The sequence below is a fragment of the Heterodontus francisci genome, chromosome 20 (assembly GCF_036365525.1).
Source record: "Heterodontus francisci isolate sHetFra1 chromosome 20, sHetFra1.hap1, whole genome shotgun sequence".
Classification (NCBI taxonomy): domain Eukaryota; kingdom Metazoa; phylum Chordata; class Chondrichthyes; order Heterodontiformes; family Heterodontidae; genus Heterodontus; species Heterodontus francisci.
In genome coordinates this window covers 26,801,578-26,816,117 of record NC_090390.1, presented here as the reverse complement: position 1 = coordinate 26,816,117, position 14,540 = coordinate 26,801,578, and the positions used below count along the sequence as shown (strand labels likewise).

Below are 14,540 nucleotides of genomic sequence, written 5' to 3'. Positions count from 1 at the left end.
ACATTCAAAGGGCCCACATGGATGTTGAGCCATGTTTAGTTGCTTCTTTTATCATTGTGCTCGACAATGGCACTGCAAGTCAAGTGAAACGATGAGATGTGAGGGAATAGCAAAGAGGAAGGAATGGGGCAGTTCGGGTGAAAAAGAGTAAACTGTAAATTTAATGACATGATGTTTACCAAAATATAAATCTGTGAAATCTGAGAGTATTTTGTGGCTTTGGAAGTCCCCAGTGTCTGTGGTTCATCCCTTTTGGAATACAGATACAGGCAGAGCTTCCATCAATCCAAACCTTCGATTCATTCGTTTTCCAAGTGGCAAACAACACACTGGTTCTTTCTTTTTTAGAACTCAATATCTTGTGAGTGTAACAGTCAAAGAAATGTGCTTAGAGATCAGGGGAAATAAGACTTGCAGGATATTTCATGTCAGGCCAGCTAATCCAGTTCAGACTGATTGGTGTGACCAGGAACCTTAGTAATTGCACCTTATAATAAAAGATTGTATAGTATGATACCAGGATTCTTCAGAATAATGTAGCTCACCATGATTCAAAAGTATCTTCAAGCAAGAAAAGTGAGTCTTTTTTGAACATCTGTTTAAACTGTTCTTGGATGTATTAAAGGAAGGAAGAACTTGCATTTATATGGCACCAACTTACAACCTCAGGACATCCCAAAATGCTTCACAGCCAATAAATTACTTTTGAAGTGTAGTCACTGTTGTAATGTAGGAAACACAGCAGCCAATTTGCACACAATCTGACAACATCCAGGCTTGGGCTGAGAAATCGTTGGATGATTGTAAAAACCCAACTGGTTCATGAATGTAGTTCAAGGAAGGAAACCTGTTGTCCTTACCCAATCTATAGGTGGGGATTCTAGAACTCACTGCCTGATAGGGTGGTGGAGGCAGAAAACCTCATCACATTTAAAAAGTACTTGAATATGCACTTGAAGTGCCATAGTCTACAGGCTACAGATCAAGAGCTGGAAAGTGGGAATAGGCTGGACAGATATTTGTCATCCAGCTCAGATACAGTGCGCTGAATGGCTTCTTTCTGTACCGTAAACGTCTACAATTCTATGAAATGGTATGTAACATTCACCCCACACAAGTGCCAGGCAATTACCATCTCCAATATGAGAGAGTATACATACCTTCCCTTGACATTTAACAACATTATCATTGCTGAATAGGCTGGGGTTGTTCTCCTTGGAACAGAGAAGGCTGAGAGGAGATCAGATTGAAATGTACAAAATTTTGAGGGACCTGGATAGAGTGGAGGTGAAGGGTCTATTCACATTAGCGGAGAGGTCAGTGACTGGGGGCATAGATTTAAAGTGATTTGTAGAAGAATTAGAGGGGAGATGAGGAAATTTTTTTTCACCCAGAGGGTGGTGGGGGTCTGGAACTCACTGCCTGAAAGGGTGGTTGAGGCAGAGACCCTCAATTCATTCAAAAGGAGTCTGGATATGCACCTCAAGTGCCATAATCTGCTGTGCTATGGACCAAATGCTGGAAGGTGGGATTAGAATGGGTGGATCGTTTTTTGGCCGTCACAGACACGATGGGCCAAGTGGCCTCTTTCTGTGCCATTAACTTTCTATGATTCTGGAAGGCTCCATGTTTTATGCACCTAGGTAAAAGTTCTGAGTCACACAGGGCTTTTATCAATGTTGTTATTGGGTAATCAGTGACATTGTCTCCACAGGCTATAATGGAAGTCAAGAAAGAACTTGCATTTGTATAGAGCTTTGTCACATCCTCAGAATAAACCAGCCTTTCACAACCAATGAATTACATTTTGAGGTTCAGTCATCTGTTCTGTTGTCACAATCAGCAGTGAATTTGCTCATAGCAAAGCCTCACAAACAGCAAATGACCTGCATGAGCAGGTAATCTAGTTTTAGTAACGTAGGTAAGGGATAATTTTTGGCCAGAACATCAGGAGAACTCCACTGCTCTTCTTTAAATAAAGCCATGGTATCCTTTATGTCCACCTGAGAGGGTTTAACTTCTCATCTGAAAGACAGCACCTTTGATAGTGCAGCACACCCTCACTATTGCACTAGAGTATTAGCCTAGTTTATCAGTGCTAAGCCTGAATTTGTCCAGCCATTTGAACTTCCAGCAGAGAACATTAGGAAGCAATCACCTATAACCCCCGTGCTCACTCACCTACATTGGCTCCTGGTTAAGCAATGCCTTGATTCTAAAATGCTCATCCTTGTTTTAAATCCCTCCATGGCCTCATCCCTCCCTATCTTTGTAATCTCCTCCAGTCCTACAACCCTCCTAGATTTCGGCACTCTTCAAATTCTGGCCTCTTGAGCATCCCCGATTTTAATTGCTGTACCATTGGGTTTTTTTTATTTCCAAAATATATTTTTATCATTTTATAATAAAAATAAAATTTTTATTCATAAAAATCTGTAAAAAATACATTACCAAACAGTTTCAAACAGCACCAAGTCAACCAATACAAACAGTGCAAAGGCGGTGCGTTTCCTTCTATACAATCATGTGTTGCCTCACAACCCTTCCATTTCATTGTCGTGCCAGATACATTTTAACATTTTACAGCAGACATAATTTTCCCGATACAGTTCGAGGGGTTTCCCACGGATCCAGCCCCTCAATTCAGCTTGGTGGGGGGACCTTACACAGTGGTCTTTCCCCATTGAGCCTTTGCTGCGGCTGCCCCAAGCTTTAGTGCGTCCCTCAGCACGTAGTCCTGGACCTTGCAATGTGTCAGTCTGCAACATTTGGTCGTGGACAACTCTTTGCGCTGGAAGACCAGCAAGTTTCGGGCAGACCAAAGGGCGTCTTTCACCGAATTGATAGTCCTCCAGCAGCAGTTGATGTTTGTCTCGGTATGTGTCCCTGGGACCAGCCTATAGAGCACAGACTCCTGTGTTACAGAGCTGCTTGGGATGAACCTCGACAAAAACCACTGCATCTCTTTCCACACCTGCTTTGCAAAGGCACATTCCAGGAGGAGGTGGGCAACCGTCTCTTCCCCACCACAGCCACCGCGGGGGCATTGTGCGGAGGGGGCGAGACTTCGGGTGTGCATGAAGGATCTGACGGGGAGGGCTCTTCTCACCACCAGCCAAGCTACATCTTGGTGCTTGTTTGAAAGTTCTGGTGATGATGCATTCTGCCAAATGACTTTGGTGGTCTGCTCGGGGAACCATCCGACAGGATCCCCATTGGTGGCTAGTCCTTCAGCTGCCTCGGCCTCAAGCTCTGGAATTCTCTCCCTAAACCTCTCCACCTCTCTACCTCACTTTCCTGCTTTAAGATGCTCCTTAAAACCTACCTCTTTGACCAATGTTTTGGTCATCTGCCGTAATATCTCTTTATGTGGCTCTTTTTTTTGTCTCATAATCGTTCAAAGCGCCTTGGGAAGTTTTATTATTTTTAAAGTAGTATAGAAATACAAGCTGTTGTTGTTATTCAAAAGTACTTCATTGGTTGAGAAGCACACTGGGATGTCCTGAGCTTGTGAAAGGTGCAATATAATTGCAAGTTCTTCCTTTTTCAATATAATGGAAATTTCCTATGTAAACTGGTCATGCTGCAATTATACCCTCTCACCAGTGGTGGCAAATGGCTATTTCCGTTATGAATATGGACACGAGTTCTAATGTAAAAAGTTGATAAAACAATGCAAGCAGACATCCACATTTGAATCATATTGTGGATATGGATTGGGAGCACAGCAGCATCGATCTGTCTATCATTTGACACTAAAGTCAGCATTCTCAAAACAAATTGTCAGGAGTGAGAATTGGAAAATTGGAAAGTTTTAGCAGTTGCAGACTCTGATTATTGGGGTCAAAACACATTGTGGGTGGGAAAAGCAACACATTGCCACCCTGATCTGAGAGTGGGGGGGGGGGGGGGGGTTAAGTATTTAACCCTTCCGCTGGATAACTCGCCTAGAAAAGAAGCAAAATTCACTGAAAAATTTATTTGAAGGGAAAAATTTTAAAGACCCCTGAAACTTTGATTTTTTTTTAGGCTGAATTTCACTCCAAGGGGTTAATGCCAACAGTTGGTCCATTTTCAGTGTGTTTGTGTGCATTAAATTGGAGAGTCAGCTCACTGAGACTGACTATTGTAATAGGTTACAGATTACATTGCAATGGGACTACTTTGAGTGCTATTGTGCGGATGGATTTGCGGAGGAGATTTACTCTGCAATGTGAGGGAGGGAGGGAGTCAGTGTTGGATTAGGAGTGAGATGTAGATGTGGATGTGGAGTTTCAGTGCCAGTCCAGCCCCCAGCTGGAAGTGAAACTGTCTGTCTGAGTGACTGCGGCGCTGCTTCTGTCCCCGGACCCGCTCCCAGCCATGGCGGCTCAGTGCGACTCTCTGAGCGGCTACTTGCTGCCGGTTCAGTCGCTGCAAGAGCCCGGAGCCTCCGCCGACCCCGGCTCCAACAGCGAGAGGAGCACCGACTCTCCGCTCGCAGCCTCCGAGGAGGACGGTCAGAGTCTCCCGCACTGCACTGACCCCGACTGGCTAGAGGAAAGATTCCGGGTGGACCGCAAGAAGCTGGAGGCGATGTTACAAGGTGAGGAGCAAGAACGGAACCAGGTTCCACTGTCTGCAGAGCTCCCGGCCAGGAGCCGGGGAGGTGGAAGCAAGTTTTAATAACCACCCTCCCTCCTGCCCTCTCTATCTTTCCGGTGAGTGAGGGGAGAAAAGCTGGGCAGCAGCCTGAGAGCTGGGAATAAGTACAGCAAAGTACAGGTCAGTGAGAGAGTCAGAAACGGGGGCAACTGATCTGGAAGCAAATAAAACAAGTTTAACTCAGGGAAAGTCAGGAAGTGTGAGCAGCTCATCACTGGCTAAGAGGCAGTGACCGTGGGGCTGGATCAGTCAGCATGACAATTCGTAGCAAATGTCTAAAATAGATGTTTTCCCAGGAAAAAAAGTTATATTTCCACAATAACTGGTGACAGCTGCAACAGACTCTCTCAATATAAAGGACAGCACGTTGGGGCTATTTAAGTCCGTGAGGCTGCTGTTATATGCTACTTTACAGTGCAGAGGTGACACATCCCAGGACCTGACTCCACAAGTTACACTGATGCAATGAACTGTGGCCCGAGAGCCCACCTGGAACTTGATACAGTCCAGGTCAGAGGGTCCTTGGCACTCTACAAGTTCTAACAGTTGCAATGTCCTGAGGAGCAGATGCTGGTGTGCACGCCTCCAAAAGGTTAACAAGTTACCGTCCATACCGTCCAAGTTCCGAAGAAGGGTCACTGACCCGAAACGTTAACTCTGCTTCTCTTTCCACAGATGCTGCCAGACCTGCTGAGTGATTCCAGCATTTCTTGTTTTTATTTCAGATCTCCAGCATCCGCAGTATTTTGCTTTTATTTAAGTTACCGTCCATACTCTCTGATCTGTAGCAGCAGGTCTTGACCAGTTAGTGCCATATAACATGAACGCTGGTGTCACCTTCAGACCTGAACTTCAAATTTTCGGGACAAGCGCATTTTTTTTTTTGCAACTGAGAGAAATCTGATTAATTCAGTTAGGTTGAAACACTTATTGGTTACTGCCCGTTTACTTTACATATAAATTTCGGCAGCCTTCCAAGAATTTTTTTGAAACTGCAAAACGTCGAAAGACGTGGCAATTGTTTTTTTTTTCAACACAGTACCGGTTAAGAAAAAGCTTCATGTCCCCAAAGCAGATGTGAACTGTAGTGAGTTTGAGCTAACTTGTGTTGTGCATTAGGACCACAGCTTTTATTCTCCAGCATTTCTGACTAGTAAATGGCTGGGAGTCGGATCGACAGCTCTGTGAAGCTTTTATTCCCAAGTTAGTGACCCACGTGTCTCCTGAATCTTGTTTGACTGGCTGTTGATCGGTGTCGTCTGAAACTTCTTGGTGTGGGTTATAACCTCTTGTCATTTTTAAATGCTTCATTTAAAAAAAAAAATCAAACTTTCCAGAATATATTTGGACTTGTCCCTTCAATGTTAAAAACAATTGAAGCAATCAGAACCAACAGGAGAAGTTTCATATACTCTGGGAGAAGTGTCGAATTAACATAGAATTTTACAGGATGGAAACTGGCCATTTAGCCCAACTGATTTCTGCCAGTGTTTACACTTCACAGGGGCCTCCTCCCACCTTACTACATCTAACCCTATCAGAATATCATTGTATTTTCTCCCACATGTGTTTATTTGGTTACCCCTTAAATGCATCTGTGGTATTTGTCTTAACTGTTTGTTGTGGTAGCAAGTTCCACATTCTCACTGCTCAGAGTAAAGAAGTTTCTCCTAGATTCCCTATTGGATTTATTAGTGACTATCTTCTAAAGTAGTGATGGCTGTGAACAGTGATTATTCATCTGTATAGGCTATGAAGAGAAAGTTATAAGGTGACAGCCCAAGGAAACGACTGAGCTGAAATTGTACTTGGTTATCTGAATCCCTAGACCAGCTGATAACCTGAACTCTCGATTCTTGTATGTGTTTATTTGTAGCATCTGTAACACTGGTGATTCTCTTTGCTGTGAGCTGCCTCAGCTCCCCACACAGTGGGGAAAAAATACTAAGATCTTTGAGCAGAATTACCTATGTCTATTCGAGCGTATGATATGACATCACTTGATAGCTTGGGTGTATAAGGAGGGTTTAATTTTATACTGGTGTGTGGCTGATGGATAACAAAGACTGGGGTAAGTCTACTCCTGATTAAAAGCCACTTTTTGGTACAAAAAATTGAATTAAGCAACATAATGCATCAAAGTGGAATATAGTGTGAAATGTTTGAATTTCCAATAGTTTGAATTGAGGAAACAGCAATGTGAATTATATTATTGGGTACTAAAAAGGAGGTTTAGAACAGTACCTAGAAGATGAAACTAGTGCTGAAGTGTCACGTTTTAGTGAGTCTTCATGAATCACCATGCTGCTGCAGCTGTCCTTGTGACTCAGTGTGGCGAGAATCAAACTACAGTGCAGGAATATATATTTTAAAGGGGGCAAAATATCTTCCAGGTTTGATTTGATCTAATTGCATGTTTTGCCAATCAATGCAAAATCTACCCAGTGTGAGATTCACTTTCATTTAGCCTGGCACTGATGTCTGGTTGATAGTTGCATGCAAAGTGGGTTTGATCAGCTTGCAGTCCGAGCTCTTTCACAAATTCATCCTTGTGCAGGAGTTACTGTCACTATCCCAGCAGAATTGAAGTATTTTTAAATGTGTATTTAGTTATTGGAAAGTAACCAGACTGAATGCTAAGATGACATCAATATTTCCCCCCCCCCCCCCTTTCCCCCATTTGTCTCCTCTACTTTTTCCTTGGTCTTATAGATGTATGGGACAACTGCTGTCAGGTGTTTTAATGGCAGTCCTCCTTTAAGCTGTGTGGCGTGTTACAGCAATACAGGATGACTTGGCTGCCATTCTTTTGCACATACCCTGTGTAGCCCCTGGATAGTGTCTTGCCCCATTGTCAAGGACTGAGATTGTAAACTTGCTTCACAGGGACAGACAGCTTTTAAGGCTGATCTATGAATGTGCACAATGGCGTGAATGGTTCCAACTGCGCTATTGTGATCCTAACTAACCCATGTTAAATCATACAAAGATTACTGTGGGCACTATGACTCCAGTGTAAATTGGCTGAAATCAGAGTAGAAAAAAAGTGTCCATTTAAAGTAATATACTGCCAATCTCCTCAGAAGTCTTGGAATCAAACAGCTCCTGGGAGATGGGTTATTGTAACCTACTGATTAACACATCATTTATTGTATGTGTTCAAGGATATTTTAGATCTTAAAGCATATATAAATGTTGACATTTATTCAGAGACATAGGCTGTCCTAAATTAGGGGCATTCCACTTTTATCAGTATTTTATAAGCTGTATTTCAAAATGAGCTGTGTGGAAGTGTGCTGAAATGTTTTGAGCTGTGCAGCCCACTTCAGAGGTATGATCAAAGGGAGACTGGTTGCATTGTCCGGACAAGGACATAAATATCTCCCCTCATTTCCGCAAGGTGCTGTCCCCTGCTGGAGCAGAGGCACTGAGTGCCCTTCAGTATCTCTTTGAGTGTGAGGCTCGTCACTGAGTGTTAACAACTGCTTAGTTCTGGATGTAGGGCATGAGGGGGAGCAGGGTTGTGTTTGGGGGTATGTCAGGGGGCGTGGGGGTGCTGCCGGGGTGCGTCGGGCGGGACAGGGAGTTGGCAGGCGTTTGGGCAGGGGGAGGTATTGCAGCCCAGTCACTCCTCTCACAACAGCTTGTACTTTTAACATCATAAACTGTCCCAAAGTGCTTCACAGGAGTGTAATCAGACCAAAATTGACATTGAGTTACAAAAAGAGACTTTAGGGTGGGCGACAAAATGCTTGATTAAAGGGACAGGTTTTAAGCAGAGGAGAGAGAGGTGGGGAGGGAAATTTCAAAGCTTCGGGTCAAGATGGCTGAAGGCATGGCTGCCAATCCATTGGCAGAGCAAAGCAAGTGGGAGATGTACAAAAGGTCAGAATTGGAGCAATGCAGCATACACATGTATAGACCTGAACCCTTTCACAATAGGGGTCACTGGATTTCTATCAAGAGTAACAATCCTGACATGCATTTTTTCCACTTATTGTAGCAACTCCATTACCAATCCATCATTGAATTCAGCAGAGGTTGCAAATCAAACTAGGGACCAATATTCTCTAATTTTTTTTGTAGTTAATGGGCAATTTAAGTGTGCGACCCTCTAAATTTTTTTTGTACGCACATGCAGTAACTTAAAGGAGCCTGTGCAGGAACTTTTGGGTTGCTGTGTGGCCATGCAGCTTGGAGGGAACATTGCCAGGGATGTTCCAAACTCTACCTGCTGCCATTACCAATTAAGTCATTGGCAAGATGTTATGAGATTCCAGATTGTCGATTTTTGATCTTAAGTTGTGGCAGCTATGTGGACGAATGGCTTTTAAGCTTTAAGAGGCATAATTTGCATAACTACAGGGGACTTCTCACTAGAGCATGGCTTCTAGTGGACAATGGTAATAGGGTCAAGTGGTCGTTGTTCACATGGAAGTCTTGATTGAGTGTGTCGGAAGGCTACTTGACTGTGAGGGGCATCACAACTGAGCCTGGTCCTGATTTTACCTGCACTTGGCATCTACACATGTATTGTTTCACTGGGGTCGCCAAAGAGGAGTGGGACTACGTGCTGAGGGACGCACTAAAGCTTGGGGCAGTCGCAGCAAAGGCTCAATGGGGAAAGACCACTGTGTAAGGTCCCCCCACCAAGCTGAACTGAGGGGCTGGATCCATGGGAAACCCCTCGAACTGTATCGGGAAAATTTTCATTTGCTGTAAAATGTAAAAATGTATATGGCATGAGAAATGAAATGGAAGGGTTGTGAGACAACTCACGATTGTATTGAAGGAAACTGATCTCCTTTGCACTGTTTGTATTTTTTGACTTGGTGCTGTTTGAAACTGGTAATGTATTTTTTACAGATTTTTATGAATAAAGTATATTTTTGAATTAAAACAAAAAGAGTGGGAGCCCTGGTTAGTTTTCTGTTCCCTAACTCAGGGCATTGAAGCAAATTATCGATTTTTCACTCCTCAACTTCCCCCTGTCGCGCCCCCCCACCCCCCCATTGGCCCCAACAGTAGCTAACTTGGCTGAGATCAGTTAACTTGACACAGATCAGGTTCAATTCTGGGACGACTTGGTCTATGTGTGTCAGCCACTCACGGGATAACTCGGAGTTATTTAGGGAGCTTATCACATTTAATAAATTAACCTTAGTTTTTTTGATAATTTTCTTTATGAAAGAACAAGCTGCTGGTTTTAATATTAGTTCTCCATTTCGCAAGCTGCATGAATGCACCATAGTACTGTTGATCAAAGCTGCCTGTTCCGACTGATATAAATGGGGAGCTATTTCTGCTGTACACAAAGGAAACTAGCATGGAATCACTTTAGGTCCCTGTGTTATAAGTTGACGTAAAGAGATTCTACATGTTTCATCAATAAACCTGTGGAGTGCACAACACTACCAATGAAAGAGAAGCCATGAATAAGAAGTGGAATATTATTTGGAGTTAGTGCAAGATTACTGTTGTATGGACACTAAAATACTTCCAGCCTCTTGAAAACTGTGTCCTGACTTGCACTGTTATTGTACAGAAGTGTGACAGTGAATACTACATCAGGTGGCAGTCTAATGTGTGAATTCACACAAGAAGGTCTGTATTTGAAAGTTAGAGACATGCATATATGGACAGATAGGAGAGAGATAGCATTCATATAAATAGTAACTATTTGAGACTTCGGAAATGTGAACAGACCTTATCTGAGTGGGAAGGCTGAGATTAAAAATGTTGGTTAAACTGAAGTTTGTTGGGGGAGGGATGGATGGAAGTGAAATTTGCTCATATTGTGATTCACTGGATATGATTGTCTGGAATTTGTTTCAAGTTTTTTTTTCTCTGCTGGGGGCAGGTTAATGATTGATAGTCTGTACCACATATGTTATAAAGCCTGTCTACAAGCTGCAGCTAATTAATCAGTTAAAATATTGATCTGGACTTTTCTTCACTTTGAAGTTTAATACATGGAAATACTTTGCGTAATTACAGCCTGAGGATTCCTCCCTCGATCATTGCAGTAGACTAGTCTGTGCTTTAACTATCATCAGATGACAGATGACTTGTCTAAAACGGAAAACCAGATGATTTTTGACAATATAATAATGCTCACCATACGAGGATTGGGTTCCAGAAAACATTTGCAAGCGAGGTTACAGGAACAGACGCAATCTTTGGAGAAATTGATCTGCTGGACAAATCTGTTCCACAGAATCACTTCAGGAGTGCAGATACTCAGCTGGGATCCACTCTACAGGGATGTAGACTGTCACAGAGCCTGTCCAAAAGTGTCTCTTTTATTTCAGAGGCTTCCTGACTTGAACACTTAAATTGCCCGGAGACCACGAGAGATGATGATGTCATTCATAAATTGCTTCTTTCACCTAAACCTTTTCGAGTGTGCTGGTGAGGAATGTGGCTGTGTTGTTGTTTTTAAAAAAAAAAACTTCCAAACAGCAAATGGAAATTTGAGTTCCTTTTCAATGGTTGTGAAGATTAGAGAATATTTTTGGACTGTGGCCAATGATAATACGTTTAAGTTGTGTAGAGCACCTGTACCAGCCCTTGAGTCAAGTCCTTTAACTGGATGAGATCTACATTTTGTCCTCCCATGTATTCTGGAAGCTGGTTCTGTTCACTACTTAATTTAGAAGCATGCAACTAATGTTAAATGAGTGGTGATTTTCTGCAACTGAAATTTTCTATCTACAAGTTAATGCAAAGATGAAAAACACTGAGGTCTCAAAAAAAAAAATAAAAGTATAGTTTAAATAGCCCCTTCAAACTCAATATGCTAAAAAATTTAGGGTGTAGAATGTAGCTGCTCTTAAATAAAAATGATATTTCCCCAGCCTCGTCAAGTGTTGGCTTTCAGGTGTAGAATCTCACCATGTATGCACCCCTGAGCAGAGAGCAGCCTGTGTCTGGGTCAATTAAATGCCAACTGTTCCAGGTAGAGTGACCCAAGTTCTGTCATTCTCTGAAGTTAATTAGCCTCGTATCACTCTAACATCTCTAACATTTTAAACCATTATTAAAGAGATACCAGTGACCTGGTTTTGTCTGCATCTACAATAGTGCGTGTGGTGGAACAAACTTTTGGTGTGACCTGTATACACACAGGTTTGTGCTTCAGTAATTGCCGCTTGTAGTAGCAGAGTGAAGAATATTTAACTTCTGGCAATTGGTGGGAAGACTTGAAGAGAGAAACGGACTGAACATATTTCTTTCTAATCTAATCTGTTTATCTTGTCTGCCTGCTCGTGTCTGTCTATCGATCCATCTATGTCTTTACTCCTATTACTCTATTTTTATTCATATCGAGTTACATATCTATATCTTTATCTGTCTATATCCTTGCATCTCTTTCTTTCTGCCTTGGTTTCTATTGCCCTCATAGTCTCTCTTTCTCTTTATCTCTTTCTCATTTCTTCACTCTTTTTTTTTCTATCTATCTCTTTATTTTACTCTTTTTCCCTATCTCTTCCTTTCTCAATTCTTCTTCTTCTTTGGCCTCCTTGTCTCGAGAGACAATGGGTAAGTGCCTAGAGGTGGTCAGTGGTTTGTGGAGCAGTGCCTGGAGTGGTTATAAAGGCCAATTCTAGAGTGACAGACTCTTCCACAGGTGCTGCAGATAAAATTGGTTGTCGGGGCTGTTACACAGTTGGCTCTCCCCTTGCGCTTCTGTCTTTTTTCCTGCCAACTGCTAAGTCTCTTCGACTCACCACACTTTAGCCCCGTCTTTATGGCTGTCCGCCAGCTCTGGCGATCACTGGCAACTGACTCCCACGACTTGTGATCAATGTCACAGAACTTCATGTCGCGTTTGCAGACATCTTTAAAGCGGAGACATGGATGGCCAGCGGGGCTGATACCAGTGACGAGCTCGCTGTACAATACCTCCTTGGGGATCCTGCCATCTTCCATGCGGCTCACATGGCCAAGCCATCTCCAGCGCCGCTGGCTCAGTGGGGTGTATATGCTGGGGTTGTTGGCCGCTGTGAGGACTTCTGCGTTGGAGATATGGTCCTGCCACCTGATGCCAAGGATTCTCCGGAGGCAGCAAAGATGGAATGAATTGAGACGTCGCTCTTGGCTGACATATGTTGTCCAGGCCTCGCTTTCTCAATTATAGTGCTATTAATTGGTTATAAGCTTTGTTGCCAGTAGGTATGTAGATTGTCAAGAGTGCTGGATCTGTAGTGAGCTGGAGATTAATAGACCTCTTTGTGTACGGCGGTTCATCCAACTTATAATGTAACCTTTTTCTTACACAACTGATGAGCAGGAGCAGCTTCCGCGAGGCCTGACTTTGTGATTGAGGAAGTGAAAGATGAGAAGTTTAGTGGTATTACCATGCTTCATCTGTAGAGAGCACACCGACACCAGTCTGTTCCCTCAGGGCACTTCTGTGTTCTGTGCAAGGCCAGCACATAACAAGTTCACTTCAATTCATAACCTGCATCAGATGAACTCCACCAATTGCAGTTATTTGTGTTTGTTTCTTCTGTCATTTTTCCTGTTGGGCATTGCTAGTTTGACATGATGACAGACAAAATAAATAACTTTCTTTTCCAAACCATTATCCTTGTGAGTGGAAACATAGGTGGTGTATGTGGAGTGAGCTTGCTCCATTGTCAGGGCCCTTGCCAAGGTTATATGTTATAATGACTGGAGACCATCTCTGGAGATCCAGAGGCTGCTCTGAGGAGCGTTTCGAAGACATCCAGTCTCAGAATGGAGAATGCACGATGAAGGTTTTGTTGGCTGTGAGGTTGAGATTGGAGCGGAGAGGGCGATGTCTTGGAATATAGTTGCCAAGTGTTACGCATCATTCAGAGGGATGATGGGTCAGTCTGGGAAATGTGTTTGCCGTGTGAAGCACTTAGATGCCTCCCCTCAATGTTGCATTAGCTTCTGAGATTGGGCAAGGCGCTGAGTCCATTCATTTTGGTGACAGCCAGCCAAAGGCAGATTTTGGAGAAGAATCATTCACTCATATCTTCTTGCACCAGAGAGGTTGTTACCTTGTCTTGCTTTTGAACCGTAAAGATGAAGATTTACCTCTTGGTAAAGAAAGTGTTCAAAACGTTTTTGGGAAAGTGGTTTTTTGGGGGGAGATTAGCACTTCAAACGTAATTTCTTTTTTGCACTCTCTTATTTACGATTTTTTGTCTATAATGCATTAAACTATTGGGCTTCTTTCTTCCTTGTGTTTCTGCAAGGTTAAAGTTGCATTCAACTAAAGAATGACTCAGCCTGGCTGTTGTACATTGCCTATTGGTACAGTTCAGTCAGGTCGTGATGTGGGAATGTGTATCGCTAATGTTGATCTTAGATGTGGAAAGAGATCACAGTTCATCTGCAGTGTGTGAAACGGGTTAATTTGTTCCCAGGATTGGACCAAGCTTTTCAGTTCAAAAACAGGCCACTAATGGGTTCTCTTAAGTATTCTTTTGGCAACTCTATTGAATTTGAAAGATCCAATTTTATCTCCATCATGTACTTCAAAGAATTAGAAGCTGTATTTTGGTGGAATTATCCCACCCAATTCATGAGTCCTTCAAAGTGAGAATAAGAGAGCAGCACAAGTTTTCTGTATTCCACGGAGGGATAGTTAAGATCTGTATTTTCCTGTCAATGCGCTGTCTTGTCTTTGCTGCTGTTTACCTATTTGTTTATTAATGAATCTGTTGTTGGGTTACAGGCTACGCCTTTAGTATGAGTGTTTGTTCAGCCACTTTCCAAAGGTCACGGGGCAAGTGATGTGTGCACTAAATGGGATAGAGTGATGAGGATTTCTATTCAACCCCTGGGCTTGTTACATTTCCTTGGATATTGGGTGGGTGGAGACACACTCTTGTTTGTAGGAGTGAGGGCTCACTCATGGG

The 14,540-nt window shown here is 42.9% G+C and overlaps 1 protein-coding gene across 4 annotated transcripts in view; it reads left to right on the top strand.

The window, feature by feature from the left end:
• Positions 1 to 4,216: 4,216 nt before the first annotated feature.
• Positions 4,217 to 14,540, top strand: part of LOC137380530 (protein bicaudal C homolog 1-like) — a 305,313-nt gene continuing 294,989 nt past the window's right edge. For 2 of the 4 annotated variants that reach the window (XM_068052478.1, XM_068052480.1), the window contains exon 1: positions 4,217 to 4,585. In XM_068052478.1, coding sequence (XP_067908579.1) covers positions 4,363 to 4,585 — 223 coding nt within the window. In that variant the 5' untranslated portion in view covers positions 4,217 to 4,362. The remainder of the gene's footprint in view (positions 4,586 to 14,540) is intronic. The other 2 variants (XM_068052479.1, XM_068052477.1) reach the window with 1 other exon arrangement.